General features: G+C 54.7%; 1 protein-coding gene and 1 long non-coding RNA gene across 5 annotated transcripts in view; one reads left to right on the top strand and one right to left on the bottom strand.

Moving 5' to 3' along the window:
* Nucleotides 1-11,058, top strand: part of LOC115335780 (ATP-sensitive inward rectifier potassium channel 12) — a 35,459-nt gene extending 24,401 nt beyond the window's left edge. For all 3 annotated transcript variants that reach the window (XM_030001981.1, XM_030001982.1, XM_030001980.1), the window contains exon 2: nucleotides 5,393-11,058. In XM_030001981.1, the coding sequence (XP_029857841.1) occupies nucleotides 5,551-6,840 (1,290 nt within the window). In that variant the 5' untranslated portion in view covers nucleotides 5,393-5,550 and the 3' untranslated portion in view covers nucleotides 6,841-11,058. The remainder of the gene's footprint in view (nucleotides 1-5,392) is intronic.
* A 5,021-nt stretch (nucleotides 11,059-16,079) lies between these two features.
* Nucleotides 16,080-19,223, bottom strand: LOC115335783. 2 transcript variants are annotated; one of them, XR_003921530.1, is made up of 3 exons: nucleotides 19,113-19,202; nucleotides 18,279-18,388; nucleotides 16,080-16,698 (listed from the first exon to the last, which is right to left on the bottom strand). It is a non-coding gene; the product is annotated as an uncharacterized LOC115335783 (long non-coding RNA). The 2 variants fall into 2 exon arrangements; XR_003921529.1 differs by having other exon boundaries at nucleotides 18,279-19,223.
* Nucleotides 19,224-19,913: the final 690 nt, after the last annotated feature.

The following is a 19,913-nucleotide window of genomic DNA, read 5'->3' on the forward strand; positions in this document are numbered from 1 at the left end:
TGTGCTGGGGCGGGGGGGAACATCACCCAGGAGTGGCGGGGGGGGGCAGAGGTACAGCCCTGGGTCCTGACGCCGCAGGGTGCGGGAGCTGGGAGCAGGGCTGGGTGCCGGGACTGGGACGGACGTGGAGGCAGCCAGACTGGGATGCTCGGTGTCGCCCCGCATCATGCCATGGATTTGGGGACCAACCGTGTGCTCAGTGCAGCCCCCAAAGGGATCTTTCCCAGGATCTCCGCACATCCAGGGCACATTTAGGAGGAGTTTTAGGGTGCTTAAGCACAAGCCCATCACCCCGCAGAGGCCACGTGGCCCCTTCTCTCCTCCCGTGCCCGCGGTGGCATCTGCACGTGGCTCGGGGGGGGACGGGGGTGAGCCAGCAGCTCTCCGGGCACCCCGTCTCCTCCGGTCTCCCGGCCAAGGGCCTTTCTTGTCCCCCGTGCCTCAGTTTCCCCTCCCTGCATGCACCGTCAAGGCTCGCAGACAGCGACGTCTCGGCTGCTCGCTGGCGCTGTGGGGGTGCGTGGGGGGTCCAGGGGAGGGGTCCATGCCCGTGGCTGTTTTCTACCCATGTCCCTGCCAAAACCGAGCAGTTTTTTCTCATTAGGAATGCACTGTGGTGGGAGCATCTCGCCCGTCCCCCCTGGCAGGGGGTCTTTTATCCTCTGGATTCACCAGGGCCTGGCCTGCCCCGTGTCAAACTTTAATTTATTGGAAATGCCCAAAGATGGGGTCTCGGAGGAGGGAGTTATTCAGGCAGCAGTGCTGCCCCAGCACGGGGCGGGGGACGCGCTTGGCTGGGGGCTGGCCGCAACTGGGGGACCCCCCAGTTTTGTGGGTGCTCAGTGCCGGGTCTCTTCGTCGGGAAGGGGTGAGCAGGAGCGGTTTGGGCACCCTTGGCTGTGCCGGCACAGCCGCAGCCCCGTGCTGGGAGCAGAGCTCCCTCCTCGCCGCTGACATTGCTGTCCCGCTGCTGGGGCATGAAGGGCATCGCTGCGGGAGATCGCAGCGTTATCTCCCGGCGCCGGGCAGGCAGCAGCACCGAGCGTGACCTCCTCGCACCGTCCCCTCCTGGATGGTCACCTCTCCTACCCCTACGGCTGGGGGGATCTGCGTCCCCCAGCTCAGCTCCTCCAAGTCCCCACTCGGGTCAATCCCACCTGAACGCAGCCCCGTTCCCTGCACGCCTCCGTGAGCTGGGAGAAAATCCATGCTGGGAGGATGCAGGAGGGGAACGGCAGCCCTGATGGCTCCAAAATGTGTCCCCTCCAGAGGTACAGGGAAAGGTGTGATGATAAATGGCATCGACATATTCAGCCGGCTCTAACTAATGACCTCCCCAGCACTCGACACATTTTCCTGGCACGCTGGCTGTTCAGAATATTGTTGTAACATTTAACTCCCTTTTAAAAAAAAAAAAAAAAAAAAAAATTAGCCGTGCAGTTGGCAGATTGCTGGAGACACTTGGATTCTCTGCGGGAAACCGCTCCGCGGTGGGAGTTCGGTTGCTGCAGTTTAGTGGCAGGAGTCATTGCCTCTAATGTCAGCTCATTAGCTGGGGTAGTCCACGGCATCGCTGTGTTCAGAGCCCACGGGGAGCTGAGGGCCGTTCCTTCCCGCTATTAATATTATGGGCCTGGTTTGTTTCCTGCGTGTTAACGCTATTAGCGCTGCACAAGACGCGTGGCACGAGCGGCAGGGGATGGTCCCGCTCCTGCCTGACACCCAGCACGGGTTTGTCTCCACCGAAGCTGGGGCTGCTGGCAATGGGATCAAGGGGCAGCGATTATTAGGGGAATTTTTGAGTTTGTTCCCAGGGGGTAAAATTGTGATGGTCAGGGGTGCGAAACTCCTGGGAAGGAGGCAAGGAGGGGGATGGAACCTCCTGTAACACCTCCTACCAGTACCGTGGGGCGGTTCTGGCTGTGGGGAGATGTCAGGGTGATGCTGGAGGATGGCACTCGTGGCCCAAGGAAACGCGGGGTGACCACGGGGCCGCGGTCCCCAGCCGGTGCCCGCGGCCGAGCCCGTCCAGCCGCGAGTTTCCACGGGTTCGCACGAGCCCTCTCCCAGCCTGAGCCTCCCGCGGCGGCGGCGTGGGGCTCCAGCCTTCAAATTAAAACCAAACCAGAAATTCAGCTTTCAGCAAACTCGAGAAAGTGTATTTCCAAACAAAACTGTGCTAAATAAAGTACGAGCCGCAGGCGGCCGCCTGCTCCGACAGATCCACTTTGCTCGCCTTTATTTAGCTGCCGTCTCCCCGTGCTGCCGTTGCCGGCCGGGGGCTGGGGGGGTTTGCCCCCCCCCAAGAGCTTTGGTGTTTTGGGGAGGACTCAGTCCCACGGCTTCGGTGAATGTGGGGTCCCACGTGGGACGTGGGCTGTGTCACGAGAGCTGCCCCGTCTCCGAAGCAGCGTCAGCCCCTCAGGTCTGTCCTGGCATCCCCCCACAGCAGAGGGTTCCCCGACGTGTGGGGTGCTCAGACAGGGTGAAACCCTGCGTGACATGGGAGGAGGGGGAGGAAAGAGAAAGGAGGGAGAGAGGGAGGGCGACAGAGAGGGAGGCAGGCAGGAAGGAAGGAAGGAAGGAGAGAAAGAAAAATAAGGGAGGGAGAAAGAAAGGAAGAGCAGAAGAGCAGAAGAAAGAGAGGAAAAGAAAAAGAAAAAAGAGAAAAAAGAAAAATAAAAGAAAAAAGAGAAAAAAGAAAAATAAATAAAATAAAAAATTTAAAAAAAGAAAAAGAAAAGGAAAAGAAAAGAAAAAGGAAAAGGAAAAAGAAGAAAACAAAGAGAAGAGAAAAGAAGAGAAAAACAAAGAAATTAGGAAAGAGAGGAAGAGAAGAAAGAAAGAAAAAGAAAAGAAAGGAAGAAAGAGAAAGAAAGAGAAGAAGACAAAGAGAAAAGAAAGAGAAAAGAAAAAGAAAGAAAAAAGAAAAGAAAGGAAAGGAAAGGAAAGGAAAGGAAAGGAAAGGAAAGGAAAGGAAAGGAAAGGAAAGGAAAGGAAAGGAAAGGAAAGGAGAAAGAAAGATGAAGAGCAGAAAGGAAAGGAAGAGAGAAAGGAAGAAACAGAGAAAGCAAGAAAGGAGGGAAGGGGGAAATGGGGGAAGGCAGAGGGAGGGGAGCGGTGGTGGTGACTGGGAAGCCCGAGGGTCCCCGGAGCGTCACCCCCGGGCGAGAGCAGCACTGCTGCCTCCACAGTCACCCGGGCACGTCTCCCCTCCCAGCACAGTTAATCCAGACCCCAGCTAATCCTCTCGCAGGTCACTGGGAGCTCATTGCATTTTGTTCACTTCTCAAATGCATCTAGAATTAATTAAAAAAAAAAAAACCCTAACTGTACATTCATCCTGTGGCAAAAGCATTGGGCATATTCCCTTGGGGCGAGCCAGAGGGGTGGTGGAGAAGCAGCCTTTTCTGGCTTCAAATGCTCAAGTCTCATTAAAAAGGAGGAGAGAGATTAATGAATGCAGCCGGTGTGGTCAGGAGGAAGACTCTGGACCCATGACCAGGCTGGAGTTCGGCAGCGTGAGCCTGCAGCCAGCCTGACATGTCAGCTCTGCAAGGCCACTTTGGTCCCATTTGACTTGCAGTGACTATGAAGTTGTAAATATTCACCATTAATATTAACTGTTCTTGCCTATTTTACTCTTCCCCGTGGCTGTAAGGAGGGAGAGGATCTCGTGCCGACTGCCCCAGCCGGGTGCAAGCAATCGCTTGGTCTGCTGTCGTGCCAACAAATAACTGCGGCGCTTGAAAAATCAGCTTTGGGGTTAAAAAAAATGGTTGTGCAGGGATTGCAGCAAGTGGAAATACGTTGTTTGGCATATAAGATGGTGGCATGCGTGGGTCTGTGTCCAGCACCTGGGAGGTTTGGGCAGGTTGTTAGTGCTCTTGCTTGTGGTGCTGGGGTTCTGCAGGGATTCCCAAGTCCCAGGCTGGATTTGGGGAGAATTTCAGTAAAAGGCAAGCCAGGGTGTCATTGCTGGCCAGGCTGACGCAGTCCCAGGCAGGCTGTCCCTGGCAATCCTTCCCGGCGCTGGGCTGGCCCTGGCCACTGTGTAATGGAAAGGGTGCGCTTGTCCCAGCGTGTCCCTGGGCACTCGAGCTGATTGCGGGAATCGACCGCATCGATCCGGCCAGCGGATCCGACACAGCACGTACAGCCCGGCGGGTTCGCCTGTGCCTCTAGGCATGAGCCGGGCACCTCTGCGCTGGGGGGACGGGGTGTCGCGGGGGGGCTTTGCACCCACTCCCCCACCACATTGCTGCCCCGTGCGTGTCCCGCTGCCAGCAAAGTGGTTTCGTCCCCAGTGACGCATCCCGTGTCGCTAAATAATAGGATGAGCTGCGGCAGGGAGTGGTTTGAGGAGCACTCCTGCGGTGCCACCACTTCGGGTGGCTTCTCCACAACCCCGTCCGCTGCCTGAATACGGCCCCACGTGCCATCGCAGAGGGGCTGGGGGGGGGCCAGCAGCCTGGCAGGGTGCCGCTGGGTTCCCCCACCATGGGCTCACCTGCACCAGGGAGCCCACCTGGCTTGGGCCACCTCTCCCACGTCCATACCACCTCTCTCCCAGGCAAAGCTGAGCGTAGGTCCCTGGCCCTGCAGCTGAACCCTCCAGAAGGGATCAAAACAGCTCCCTGTTCCCCAGCGGCAGTTGTCCCTTTATAAGACTTGGCCAGCAAAACCCATCTGTGACCGTAGATGGCTCCATGTCCCAATGGATGCGTTGGGAAAGTTGCTCCTCAGGACATCTGCCCCGAGCAAGTGCCTTCCCTGGGCCTTCTCCAACCGGCTGCACGTTGGCCATGTCCTCTCCCATCCCCGGGCTAGGGGACGGAGGTTAAATCCACATCTTCCTGTGGTTTCCCTCGACCCCAGAAGAGCTGGTGCTCAGGAGGTCGAGCGAGTGCTGCTGCGATGTGCTGGGCAGCGGTCCATCTGGCACGGGCAATGTGAACTGATGGAGCCGCTTTCAGGCGTACCTTTATTAATATCTCTGCGCTAAGGAGAGCAGCTTGGCCTCTCCGCTTTCCTCTCCAGCAGCCTGACCCTGCTCTGACAGCAGAGCTCATGAGAAAAGCAAAGGGGGGAGACTCCAGTGCTACCCGAGGTTTTTCATCCGCTGGTGTCGTTGAGGGTCCCACAAATGCCGCGTCTCCCCAGCAAGGTTTGCTCACTCGCTTTGTAGTATGAAGGAACAAACTCTAAGACCTTCTTCCTTCTTCGTGTGTGGTTTTTGGGAACAGCCTAGCCATAGGAGGGAGAGTAAGGGAAGTTGGGGTGGTCCTCGCTCAACATGCAGCCACCGTCCCCATCAGATCCATGGCCAAACACCCCCTTGGGTCCTTTTGCCGTGAGAGGTAACGGCTGTGTCTTTGTTTTCTCATTGCAGAGCCTCTCACGGGATCCACGTGGTGACGTGGCAACCAAGACGTGGAAGCTTGGGACTTCTCTTCCACCGCAACAGAATTTGGGGGGTGGGCAGGGGTGGGCCAGGGGGACGTCAGGAGTCGCAAGACCCTTCACCTTCACTGTGGGCTTGGCTCAGGGATGACTGCAGGCAGAGTCAACCCTTACAGCATCGTGTCCTCCGAGGAAGACGGGCTGAGGTTGACCACCATGCCAGGTATCAACGGCTTTGGCAATGGGAAAATCCACACCAGGAGGAAATGCAGGAACAGGTTTGTAAAGAAGAACGGTCAGTGCAACGTGGAGTTCACCAACATGGATGACAAGCCGCAGAGGTACATTGCAGACATGTTCACCACGTGCGTTGACATCCGCTGGAGGTATATGCTCTTGCTCTTTTCCCTGGCATTTCTGGTGTCCTGGTTATTGTTTGGGCTGATTTTCTGGCTAATTGCACTCATTCACGGAGATCTAGAAAACCCGGGTGGAGACGATACCTTCAAGCCTTGCGTTCTGCAGGTCAATGGCTTTGTGGCTGCTTTTCTTTTCTCCATTGAGACCCAAACGACTATTGGTTACGGCTTCCGCTGCGTGACGGAGGAGTGCCCGCTCGCGGTCTTCATGGTGGTGGTTCAGTCCATCGTGGGGTGTATAATTGACTCTTTCATGATTGGTGCAATAATGGCAAAGATGGCCAGGCCCAAAAAACGGGCCCAGACATTACTTTTCAGCCATAATGCAGTAGTGGCAATGAGAGATGGAAAACTCTGCCTGATGTGGAGAGTTGGGAACCTCCGGAAAAGCCACATAGTAGAAGCCCACGTACGAGCTCAGCTAATTAAGCCCAGGATCACAGAAGAAGGGGAGTACATACCTCTCGACCAAATAGACATCGACGTGGGGTTTGATAAAGGCTTGGACCGTATCTTCTTGGTGTCCCCCATCACCATTCTCCACGAGATCAACGAAGACAGCCCCTTGTTCGGGATCAGCCGCCAGGACTTGGAGACAGACGACTTTGAGATCGTGGTCATCCTGGAAGGCATGGTAGAAGCCACCGCTATGACAACGCAAGCTCGGAGCTCCTACCTGGCCAGCGAGATCCTCTGGGGCCACCGCTTCGAGCCCGTCTTGTTCGAGGAGAAAAACCAGTACAAAGTAGACTATTCCCACTTCCACAAAACCTACGAGGTCCCGTCCACCCCCCGTTGCAGCGCCAAGGACTTGGTGGAGAACAAATTTCTGCTGCCCAGTACCAACTCCTTCTGCTACGAGAACGAGCTGGCCTTTATGAGCCGCGATGAGGAAGAGGAAGATGATGACAGCCGGGGTTTGGAGGACCTGAGCCCGGACAACAGGCACGAGTTCGATAGGCTTCAAGCCACAATAGCGTTGGATCAGCGGTCTTACAGGAGGGAGTCGGAAATATGACTCTTGGTCCTTCCACTGACTTTTCTGAGGGTATTTTTTTTCCTCCTCTAATCTCTTCCCCTACAACCCGCTCAAATTATGCAGAACAATGCAAGTGCCATAGGAATGCTTGAGAAATTAGTATCGTTCATAGTTTTCAGTTTCATCGCAATAACCACTGAGCGGTCTGCAGGAGGGGATGGTGGCAGGCCACGGCGCGCCTTCCGCGCCCGGCACATGCAGCGGGGCCACCAGCTCTTGGGGGACGGACGGACGGACAGACGGACGGACGGATGGAGAGAGGAGGGTCCGTGGGGCGCGGGCAGGCGCTCGCCCCGTGCGGCCCTGCAGGGCTTTGCTCTCCCCGCGGGGAAAACGCCAGCGTTTTCTTGGAGCCGAGCACTGCGAGATCCAAAAAGAGGAAATATCAGGAAACAAATCTTTCTCTCTCTCTCTTTCTTTTTTTTTTTTTTTCCTTTTTTTTTTTAACTGAGCAGCAACAACAAAAAAAATTGCTCCTTCCGGCAGGTGGTCTGGGTCAGTTGCACAAGAACAACACTTGAAATAACATGCAACATTAACGTACTTCTTTTTAATTTGGGAAAAAGCGGGGGGGAGGGAGGCGAGAGGGTTTTTAATTTTTTCACCGTACCGTTTGGGAGACTGTTTACCAAAATAATAATAATAATAACAATAATAATAATAATAATAATAATATTAAATCTGAAAGAAGTGATTCAGTATTTTTTAAAAGTGAACAAGGGAATGAATAAGCCACCGGGGTCCTTTGAGGGGGTGACTTGCTGGGTAGATGCAAGAGCTAGAAGTCAAGACTGCATCCAGTTTTGGGGTGGGTTTTTTTTTTTTCCACTGGCATGGCTTCGTAGGCAGAAAACAGACGTAAGTGGCTGGAGGTCTGTGGCAGTGAAACCAAGTAGCATAATTACTGGCAAAGCAGCTAATGAGGAAAAGCTAGACTGTGATAGAAAGAAGCATTGTAAACATAGTAATTAGCCAATTTCTGGAAATATTGATCTTCAGGGTAGAAATGGGGTCTGGGGCATCAGCTGCTGAAGTGCTGGGTCTCCCCCAACATCTCCGATGGGGAATTCATAAGTTTCACCGCAACTGGGACAAAATAGTGAAAAGCACAAAAAGGAGAGTGGAAAGCTCTCAAATTTGGGTATTTTCCCACTTTTCCAACCAATTTGGTATTTTCTCCCTTGAAAAATCATTTCAAATGTGGAAATCAATGTGAAAGTCATCTTGTTGGGTTGCACTTCTTCTAGCACAGGAGCCGTCTCTGTGCCAAGCTCGGATTTATGAATTCCCCGTTCACCGGCGAGTCCTGCTTCAGAGGCAGATGCTTTTCCGAAAACAACAGATGCCAGTCGAGAAAACCACCCCGTCTTGTGCTTCAACCCGTCCCCACGTCCCAGCCTCAAGGTGTATTGTGCCTTAGAGATGCAAACTCATCCCGTGCCCCAGCCCTCCTCCACGGCACCCCGCTTGCATCCCCCCCCACCGGCGTGACATCCCCTTTGCTCTGCCCCCATGGAAGCGCCCGCATCCCACCGTCCGCTGCGTTTTAGGCTGCCCTTGACGGCACGCTGGTTTAGCTTTTGCTACGGCGTGAAGCAAACCACCCCGTGCATGGGAAGCCTTTGTTCCTGCCCCGCTCCCTGCCTTTGCACAGAGGGAAGGAGCCGGGAAGACACGGCTTGCGGGTCCCTTCATCCCGGCTGTGCTGCTCATTGGTGCTCTGGGAACCAAAATTTGGCTCCCTGTTCCCCGTGGCCGTGGGAAAGGCTTCGGTACCCACAGGCGTCCCGCACCCAACCCTGGGAGCGGAGCCCCGGCAGCACCTGGCCTCGGGGAGAAGGGGTTGAAAGCGGGATCCCCGGCAGTGTTTCGGCTGTGACGGGCTCCCGGTGCTTTTCTCCCCCCCCGCCCACATCAGGGAAGCCGTGTCCCGGGGTTACAACTTGCATGTCCAAACATTGGTAGCAGAGGCAGAATTTGGCCTGTGTCCCCATCTCCTTCTTGCAAAGGGCTCTGGGGAGCAGCTGCCCCCGTGCCCCCCCCCCCGCTGCCCTGTGCCTCCGAGCGTCACGTCTCACCGGCCGGCCACGGGATGGGGACCGGGACTTCATCCCCGCAGAGTTTCTTCCCACCTTGTTCCCACCAGCATCCATCACCGCCACGCCATGCTGCCCGCCAAGGGGCTGCTCTGCTTTTGGCTTCCCCTAAAAACCAGCCACTGGGAGAAAAGAGCCCCGGGGGCAGCGCCGGGATGGGGCCAGCCGTTTTGGCACCGAGTGCCCCAAACGGGCTGGCCCCAAAAGCAGGGACACATAGGGATGTGACATAGAGCTCCGGCCACGACATATGTATTTCTAAGGCGGTGAACACAGATGCCATCCCATCGCCAGTCCCTTTGCTCCCGGGGGGGGATGGTTTTGCCACTCGCTTTTTGCCCCATAGCATCTGGGGGGGAGGGTGGGAAGGATGGGGGGGGGGTAGAGAGATTTTGTGCGCGCACTACTTATTTATTTTTTTAAAAAAATGCTTTTAAGTGGTTTAGGTTCTTTTGAATAAATAATAATTATAAAAAAAAGGTGCACATCTTGCTGCTGTAGGGTTCTCAGAGGGTTAATTTCTTTATAAATATATATATATATCACAGTAAATATTTGTATAAAAATGAAAGAGAAATAGAGATGTCTTTAAGTAAATTATTGCTTTTAAAGAAACTTCTATGATTGTACAGTGTTACCTGGGAGAATAGAATAATATATACAGATGTATTTTTAAACTGCTGTGTAGGAGGTTGTGAACTGGGCTGGGGAGCGCCCGCGGCCGGCACAGCAAGGGGGGGTTCGGACCCTCCCCGGCCCCCGTTCACGCACCCCCTTCCCCGAACCCCGCTAGTGAGGATCTAGCTCTGGCGAGTTGTCATATATATACATCATATAGTCCTCGTCCTGGCCATGGACCACGCCGGTACATAGTGTATAAATATTATTTTTGCCTACGTGTGAGTGCTCTGAGCTACTGGTCTTTTTTCCTACCATCAGGGAGCATTGGGAAGGCTGCCCAGCAGTAGTTTTGATCCCATGAATTATCAAAGAAAAGGGGGAAAAAAAGAAAAAAAAAGGTGAAAAAAGCCAAAAAGTGGTGTTTGTTTGGCACTCAGGTTCCCCGGAGAGGCTGGAAAGGCACAGGGATGCTCTCGGGATGCAAGTTTTGGTGTCGATCACAGCAGGGATGGAGCGAGATCCCATCGGGAAGGGGCTCAGAGCCGTGCGAGGGGACACGTTCCCCCCCAAAACAGCTGCCGGCCATTTCCTCCGAGCCGAAGCCGCTCCATCCATGGAGTTAACTCCGGCATTACACTTGATCTTTGGAGGATGGCAAGAGTCCGAGAAAGGAAAGAGCCGCTAATCTTCTTGGCCAGCATCCCGTAGGGATTGCCCTCGGCCGGGGCGCAGGGCAGCCTCCGGCAGCAGCAGCCACCCTGGCTGGGGACCGGGGGCCGGACCCGCTGCTGCTCCCACTCGGCTTCACCCCAAAAAGATTCACGGGTGAGAGCAGAAAGCGGCCGCAGCCCTGCACCCCAAAACCACCGGCTGGGAAGAGCATCCCGTGGCCCCGACAGGCGCGCGGTGGCCCCGCTCGGCCGGGCGGTGGGTCCCCGGGGCTGGGAGCCGTCGGGACGAGCCTTAGATTCTCATAACCGAATTTAGTGCACTTAGTCTTTTAGGGCTGGGACAATCACTTAGCGCTTAACCTTTTGCGATTCGGTGCCTGCTTGACCTTCAAACCTTTTGTAGGAGATGAATTCAGAGCCACCTTTTCTATCTTTAATAAGGCAGAACAAATACGTTTATTTTTAAACCCTCCTGCTCTTTCCTTTTCCTCTCGTGCTGACAACCAAAAGAGTCCCCTGTGTGCGTGTTCCCCCCCCCCGCCATTTCTTGCACACCGAAACGAGTGTGTGGCTGCTGGGTCCGGCGCTCCGGCTGGATCCTGCTCTCCCACCGCCCCCAATTCAGGAATGCTGCCATGGGGGGGGTTGGCGCAGGGCAGGGTCCGGCCGCGTTATGAGCAGGGAGGGGACGTGGGACGGTGCCCGACCCGATGCCACCCATCACCTCGCTGAGCCCCGGTGCCCGCCAGCTGTGCACATCTGTCCTGCTGCCCCCTCCCGGGGGCACCGTCTTTCACCCATTCCCCCCCTCCAAAAACACACCCCGGTGCTCCCCCAGGCTTGGCCCCACGTGGTTTGGGGACCGAGACCCAGCACCAGTTCACATGGGCAGGCTGGCAACTGGGAGCACTGGTTTCCCAGGGGTAAAACGCCAAGCCCGTTCGCTGGGGCGATGATGACGTGCAGTGGTAGAGAAGCTGATGGATGCAATGAAAGTATCTGTACCTTTTCCACCTCCGGCGTTTCTCTGTCTCATTGCACATATATTTGAGATATATGTGACAATGTATATATATATTTGTAAAATGTATTTCAGATGACAAAACTGGCCAATTTTATGTTATTTTAAATATATTATATATATTATATATAAGAGTCTCCAAAAGATATAAATAGACTAGAGAAAATAATATAAATATGTAATAAATGTATTTTGATCTATTTAAAATATCTCGCGTCATGCTGTATATTTTAAAGATCATAGGGAAGTGTCTGCCTGTAGCAAAATTCAAACATGGTTTCGAGTCTGTCAGTTGTCACGCATATAATATATATGTGCAGCAAACTTTGAGCAAGACTGGGGGAGCCAGCAGGACAAACACAGGGGTTTTTTTAGGAGCTTTTTAGCAAATGGCCATCCTGCTGCCTCTAGGTAGGAGCAGAAACCCCACATCTGAGTTTTCCTTGTTAGACTGCAGGAGAGGATAATTTTTCCTCTCTGCCAGGGAAGGGGCTGCAGGGTTGCTCAGCGGGACGGGGGCTCTGCAGTGTGCCCCCCCTGCCCGCACAGCCCCGTGCGTGGGTACCATTTGCTCTGCTGCACTGATGGGCTTTTGCCAGGGGACCGGATCGCAGCGGCTCAGTCATGCGGGGAGTCCGGAGATAGGAAAACGTGTCTGGAACCCAGGCAGAAAGAGCCTAGTCATCCAAGACTGACCCAACAAATCTTCCCAGAGTGACCTTTGTCGCCCTTGGGCTCCATGAGGAGCTATTTCCTATGGGCATTGCTTCCTCCGGGGACCTCAGGGGACACCGTGCCGCGGCCAAGTGACAGTTTAAATGTCTTTAATGGTACGTCACGGCTGAAGGAAAGCAGAGCAAGTGCGTGGGATGCTATTTACGGAGAGGATAATGGCCTGGTGGACACGGAGCCCCTGGATTTGCCATCCTGGATTTTCCTCCTGGCTTTTGCACCTGACTGCTGCAGGGACGGGGGCTTGTGTACCAAGATAACTTGGAGAAATTATTCATCATCATTTTGCAGGCTGGTCACGGGTCTGAATCCAGGTCGGGCAACTGATGACCAATAGCTTCCACCCACCGATGATGGTCAGTTGGGTCCCATCAGCTCCATCCCTTCCCTCATAAGGGAGTTTTTTACCCATTAAAAAAAAAATCACTGCCAGTCACTCACTCTAATCACCAAAGACAGGGCTGGGGCTAAGCATGATTTAAAAGCACAGCCTGTTTAATTTATCAAAGGGGAGACTGAGAGGTGACTTGATTACAGCATTTATGACAGGGAAAATACACTGGTACAAAGAGGTAACATAACCTACCAGGGAAAGGCATAATAACCACCTCTTCCTGGAAGGCGAAGCCAGACAAATCTATCTTGGAAATAAGGAGCGATCTTTTAATAATGATTAGCTATTAGAACAAGCTACCAATATCTATCTCAATGCCTTTAAATGTGGACCAGATGCTTTTCTGGAAGCTTTTCTCTTGCTGAGGAGAGGAGCTGGGGTTATTGGGGAAGGTAATGGCCTGTTACAGGCAGGCAGGAGGTGAGATGGGAAAAACCTCCCCGCTTTCCTCCAGAACATGGGCTGGATCTCAGAAAGGAAAATGCCAGGGAGGGCGCGGGGGATGCTCTTGCAGAGACCTGCCAGCATCTTTCCTGGGGACAAGTACCCAGCAGCTTCCCAAAGCTCTTGTGCCTCCGCTCTCAGGATTTGCTTTACCGTGCAGCAGTGACTCCTCGCGCAGCAGTTTGCACTACAAAACCCATCGCTTCATTTGTGGAAGCATTTAATGATTCAGGAGCCGGCAGCTCCCCGGGGACGATTTCCACTGCCTCCAGAATTCCTCCCTCAGTGGCTGCTTGTAGCAGAAATCCCCAGGGAGCTGAGCTGACGCTGGCACCACGGGAAATGTGCTACCAGGACGTTTGGTCCTTGCTTTACTTCCACTCTGACCATCCTTGTCTTTGGTGGTTAGAGCTAAACCAACGGGCTGTGGTGGTGGCCAGGAGCAGTGGGGATGGGAAGGCAGTGGCTGCCTCCACGGGGGAAGGACCTTGCTTACCCCTCGCAGGCATGGCCAGGGTGTTTTCGGCAGGGATGCTAGCCAATGGACTGTGGTTGGGGCTGTTTCTTAGCTGGTAACCTCCACTTTTAATACTCAAAATGTCTTTAAATGCTAAAACCTTCTCTAAACTCAGCATTACACCAGCCCTCGCTGACTGCCCTCCTGCCTCTTTACCTTTGGCTTCAGGGGACCGGGGCATCTCTCTGTGCCCTTGCAGAGGTTTCTGGTCTCCCAAAAAGCAGGGTGTCTTTTCATCCGCTTGGATGGGTTTGGCTCAAACGCACCACCACCGAAATCTGGGTGGGCCAATCCCTCTTGATCAGGCAGAGAGTGGGCAGAGGGGCTGTGAGCTCTGGGTTCCCACCAGGACGGAGCCGGCATGGGTTTGCACGCTCTGCTGCCCATCCCCAGGGCAGGACTTGCTGTGTTTCGCTGGCCAAAAACATGGTGCCATGCGGGGAGGGTACCACATTGGTCCGACTCCTGAACTGGTGCGGATCGGTGCCGGGCAGAAACTCTCTGAACCAAATCCTTGGCATTTCCTAATGAATTTTCCCCAGCCGTGCTAAGGCGATGCACCATATCACAGTGTGGCAGAGGCAGGAACTTTGCCCTGGCCCCCCAGGAGATGCTGCTCCTCCACCCAGCCTGGATGCAGCCTCTCTCCTGGCTGTTTCAAGAAGCTCAGACCCTACAAACCCCTCCAGATTTGGTCCCTTGTCTACCTGAGTTGCCCCAGCATCATTCTGGGTGGCCGGGAGCAGCTCGGGTACCGCAGGGCGATGCCCAGGGATGCTCGGTTGTCTCTGGGGGTAACCATAGTAACGGAGCAGCATCTCTGCTCTCCTGCTGGCAATTTGCTTTTTCATCCTGCATTAAGGTGGACCGTCTCCGACTCCTTTCTCCCCCTCTGCCTGCCCTGAACAACAACACCAAGAGCTCTTCCACTGAGGGGCCAGCTCTCCGGCTCCTCGTGCCACGTCCCACCCCATCCCACGCCGGGTTTCATCCCGCTGTAGAACGGGATACAGCCGGGGAACCAGCCCCCAGCATCCTGCGGGGAGACCGGGAACGTGGCAGCTGGAGTTTCTCCTTAACACAAATTTATAAGTGTGAGTGGGACAAAATTAGGGGTTTCCTTACACTTGTTGTTAAAAGGTCACTGTCAAGGTTAAAAACCTTAAATACTCTTTTTTTCTTAATTGTAAAAGGCCTCTATTAGTAATACCATGCCGGCTTATTAATATGGATTGAATTTTTCAGCGCTGAATGTAATTATCACCCATTAAGTACTTTGTTCACCTTTCACATTTCTCCCCACTCAGGGAAGGCAAACACATGAGTCAGCGTCCCTTTTTCTGTCAGTTTTAGGCAGTTTCGGTGACAAGCCGTCGTGAATCAGCACAACGCTGCAAAGTTCAGGTCACAAACGCTTGCCACGATGCTGCTCCTGGAGAAAAACGGTGATTTAAAGGAGGTGAAGGAGACCCCCGTCCTGACCCTAGGCTTTGGGGGAAAAAAACGGCAAATGAATAAATTTGGAGTCAAACTGGGCACGGTGGTGGTATGCTTTAAGGGAAGATGCGCAGAAGGCTTTCCGATGGGATATCAGGGTTGTGGATGGAGAGGGAAGAGGAGACGTGTCTGAGCTGGCAGATCAACACCCCTTGCCCAGCCAGTCGATGCTTCCCCTCCTCTTCCCCTGCAGCTGGCACACTTATTTTGGCAATACCTCATTAGCATGTAATTAAGCCTTCCCCTCTTTGCCAGCACTGCCTGATGACCCCAAGCATCACGCCTGTCCCCCAGGCTGGGACGTTTCTCCTTGTCCTCTTCCAGGGTCCCTGCTCACTGGGCTGCAGCACCCACGTGGGGTCTGGGTGGGGATGCTGGACACTCAGGGACGGCACTGGGGGGGGTGGGTGACCCCAAAAGCCTGTTATCCGGGGGCTGGCATCCCCGCCTCGTGGGCTTGCTGTCCGTTTGGGTTCGTGGCTGACTCAGCCCCAGATGGTTGCTGCGAGCGCTTATATAACGGCGTGTTTTGGTGGGGGCCGGGGATGCGGTGTGCGGCGAGGAGGTGGGCGCGGGGGCGAGGGAGGGAACAGAGCTAAAGATAAAGCCTGGCAGCTCTGGCAGTGCTTTGCCAGGTCCCCCGGGAGCCGGCAGGGGAAAGGCTTCTAGGGATCGGGTACCCCGCTCGCAGCCACCGCGGCCGCAGGGGCACGGCCCCGCTCGTCGTCCCGGCTGCCCGGTGCGTGACCGGAGAGAAATAGCTTTTGCATCCCGCTGCCAGCAGCTGCTTTCTCCTGCCTGGTACCCACCGGGCACCGCAGGTGCTGAGCCGCAGCTCGCCCTTTCCACGTTCACCTTCCTGCAGCCTTTGCGCTGCCATTCGCAAACGGACTCAAAACCAGCCCTGTTCATTAAAACAGTTTTTTTTTTTTTTTTCCCCCTGGTGTTTCATGACTTGGGTGCAGCAAGAAAGCAATTTTGCGTGATTGTAGGACTGAACCAGACTGCCTAGAGCTCCCCCGCATCCTTCACCCCCATCGCTCCCTCCCTCCCTCCTGTACCCTCTGCTCTGCTGGTGACTGCCGACCAGCACCAAAGCTCGCGATCGGATCAGAAAACTGATGTTTATTTCTCTTAAAGGGATGTTCTGGGTGACCTTTGACCTCTGTAGAAGTCTTCCTCTTTCGCTCAGTTTACAAATTCAATGTAAACACAAAGATGACCCTTGTTTTATGGGAGTTTTATTTTAATGCTCTGGAGATTTGCTAAATAAAAAGGACTCTAATACGAAGGATGCGCTGGGTGTGATGGCTTTTCTCAGGCGGGGCAGCCGCGGGGTTTGGGCCAGGTAATTAATAACTTGAGACCCTGCTCTGTGCCTGGGTGGGTGCTGCACATCCCTCAGCACCAGAGTTAACCACGAACCCCCAGGGATGGCTTTTATTTGCCTGGAGCTGCCCTCCGGAGGAGCCTTCCCCAACCCCAACGGGGCTGAACCCGGATTTAATCCCCAAAGCCCTTTTTTGCCTTGCATCAGGCCAAACACACGGGTACGGGAGTAACCCCAAGAAGCCTCGGAGGCTGCTTGCAAGCCCTGGAGCAAGGCAGATCCCCGTGCCCCGGCGGGGTGTCCTGGATGCTCGAGGGTCCCCGCTGCGGGAGGGATGGAGAAGGTCCCCAGTCATGCCCTGGCGAGCAAGACGTCGTCCGCGGAGCGCTCCATACGGCAGCACCATAATGACGCCGGGTGTGGGGGCGATGGCGAGAACAGGCGCTCGGTGTCGGCAGGAGGAGCGCTGCGGGCTGGTAACAGCGCTCAGATGGTAGGGGGAAGTCCGCAGCTCCTGATAATTAGGAGAAAGACTAAATAAATCCCTTTGAAAAAGACAATGTGGTGGGGGGGGGGGGGGGGGGGGGGGGGGGGGGGGGGGGCTGGGTTGGGAGCTGGGGCCTGGGCTCCTGCCAGCGATGGATTTGCAGAACGCTGTCGCCCACGTTGGACGGGAGCGGAGAGGGGTATCGTCCCCACAAGGTCAGGGTGACAAGGCTGCGGTGGGAGAGGTGACGACCGGCATGCGGAGGGCTAGCGGTGGCCATGGTGGTGGCAGCGAGGTCGGGTGGTTGCTAGCCCAAGCGGTGGGTGTCTGGGTGCCCCCTCCCATGCAGGTCTCTGCATGCCCCCTCCCTGCCCCAGGGCAGGTCTCCATCCCACAGCTCCCGGCGCAGGGAGGACTGGATTTATGGGGAGCGGGAATCTGGGGATTACGCTGCCGGAGCCTGACCAGCCAAAAATTGTTAAAAATCAGAATATCCGTAGCTCAAATCCAGCTTAAAAGTCAAACCAATCATCCAAACCATCTGCCTCGCCATTGAAGATAATACTACTTTTATTGTTTCCATAAGCTGCTAAGCAGCTTTTCAGCAAGAAAAACCCTCTCTGCTGGGACATTTGCTGTGGTGGGACGGCACGATGGCCTGCCTGGTGGCTGCCAGGTCCCGCTGGGACGGGGAAGCAGGGCACGATGCGGTGACGTGGAGGATGCAGTGCAGGGACGGGAGAGCAGGAGTTGGTGCTGGGGTGTATTGCACTGCTCCACACCGCGGTGGAGATAACTGCTCACGGCCAGCTGCCATCGCCTCCCCTGGAAACCTGCTGATGGAGGAGGGGGTTGCGGTACCAGCTCTCCTCCAAGACATCCCAAAACTTTTCTGGAGGCTCTGGCAGCCGAGGGTGATGGGTGACAGCCTGTAACAGGAGCTGCCCTTGCCGCTGCCCACCTGACCTTCTCCCCAGAGGTATTATTAGCCCGCCGAGAGCAGCCAGCCTGAGCCACGAGCTTTCCATCTGCAAGCCCTCCCCAGCTGCAGGCCAGGGAGAGGAGCTGTGCACGATCCTCCCTGTTTCCCCAACGAGATGCACCCAGCCGAAGGCTTCGAGCCACTCTCCAAAGTCTGCTCTCAAATACCTGGAAGATGCCTGTGCCCAGCAGAGACACCAGCCTGTCCTGCCTCTTCTAGACCCTCCCTATAGTGTCCCACTGAAGTAGCTGCCACGCAGTTCACCCGCTCCCAAACCATCACCCCTCTCCCAACACCTCATTCCAGCAATCTCTAAGGCAATATAAGCTGATGTCTCTATTCCCATCTCCGGCTTCTCCAGGTGACAAAAGCATCGTCTATCAAGCTCTTAACTGACATCCTTCCTGCCATATAATTAACACCCCCTTGGCCCATGGATTTCAAAACAGGACATGTACGAGTACGAAAAGGTCTAAGTCATGTTATTTGCTCTAGACTGAGAGAGCAGGGCACATGCTTGGGTTGAACATGTGTCTAGGGTGAAAATTCACTGTTGTCTGTGAGTTTGTACTGATGCAGTAAGAGCACAAGAACTTCTTAATGAAATCACCCCGGAGTCACTTACATTATACATTCGTGCTGGCGTTTGGATGCTCCTGGCTTTCCTTAGGATGACTTTGCTTGGAGAGATTATTATCCCATGGGAAGACACACCTGAACCAAAACCGAGTTCTCCTCACATGGAAATAAGGAAGGAGAAAGAGCTGTTAGATCAGCAACCAACAAGCCAACAGGAAACTGCACTTCTAAAGATCATCAGCTTTTACTTTGTCTTATTTTAAGTGCCTGGCAGCGAGCTGGCCCTTCTTTTCCCCTGGGAGAGACAGAGTGTTGCCAGCTCACACAAGTCTGTCGTGGGATTTGCTACCTCTGCCGCAGAGCCCCAGCTCGCAGAGCCCTGTTGTTAGCAGAGACTCACTGTTGCTACCTGGAAAGCAACTTTGCAGCTGCCACGGAGCATTTCACTCCAGCTCAGCACAACGGCTCAGGGCCGGAGCATCCCCCGGCTGCCCCATGTCCCTGGCAAGGTTGGCTCTGATTTCATTCCTCATTTTGAGGACTCTCCTGGATGCTTGGCTCCTCTGCGGCATCCGACCATGGCTTGGCAGGGAGCGTGCTGGGCTCCAGGCATGAACCCATCCTTCCCTGCCACCCAGCCTCTGCCCAGGGCTCGCCTGGGGGACCTGGCTTGCAGCTGCCAAAGCCACATCACTGACTTTTAATTAGGGAGAGCTGCAATTAGTGGAACACCAGCAGAGTGGGAGGAGAAGCCCTGGCCTCTCAGTCTTGGCTGCTTTACAGTGTTAGACCGCAAGGTCCCTGACACCTTCCCTAATCAGCCCTGACCGTGACAGTCCAGCGACTGGGGTGTGCGTCGGATTCCCAGTACAAATCCTACCTGGACGCACCTTGCATGCAATGCAGCTAGCTCCCGTGGGCTAAACGTCTGCAGAATTTCATCCGGCAGAGCAGTCCAGTAATCTTCCCCACAGAAAGACTGATGGGTGATATCCACAATCTTACTTCTCTGTGTGTGTTTGTGTCCTTTCTCCAAACAGCAATGTAAGGGTTATGCTGAGAGTGCAGAAGAGGACGGTACTTTGTGCCTGCATCCCTTCCACTGGGTGTTTCCAGTCCTGTGGAGGAACACAGGCTCTTTGATCTCAACATCAGAGATATCCAAACACAGTGATCCAGGGAAACGCAGCTGGGAGGCAGCGGCAGGGTCTGTCCCTCGGAGCTATGTTAGACTCAGTGCAACTGTTACCAGAGGTGCCCATAGATTTCCATATGCCACAAGCCATAAAGCATTCCCTGGAGGCCCAGCGTCAACATAAATCATCTGTTGTACACATGACAACAAGCCACAGAAACCACGGAGCAGCAGGTGAGGCCGAGATTGTCACCATGCCCCTGCTGCACATGAGAACTCGGTCACGAGTTCCCGATGTGGGAGCGGGTACCGCTGCCTCCTGCTCGGCGAGGACGGCACCAGGCTGGCAGAGGGAGCTGCGTCCACTCCGTCCATCCTCATCCTCCTGCTGCAACTAGGATTTGCTGCTCCGAGCTGCAGAGAGCAGGTTCTTGACCGACGGAGTTGTGCTTGGGCTGCAGATCCCACCGGTGCCATTTCCGAGATGCTGGCAAGCATCCCCTCAAGAGGAAAGAAGCTCAGCCAAGCCTGAAATGACCTGCGGGG

This window comes from Aquila chrysaetos, chromosome 25 (genome assembly GCF_900496995.4).
Source record: "Aquila chrysaetos chrysaetos chromosome 25, bAquChr1.4, whole genome shotgun sequence".
NCBI lineage: Eukaryota > Metazoa > Chordata > Aves > Accipitriformes > Accipitridae > Aquila > Aquila chrysaetos.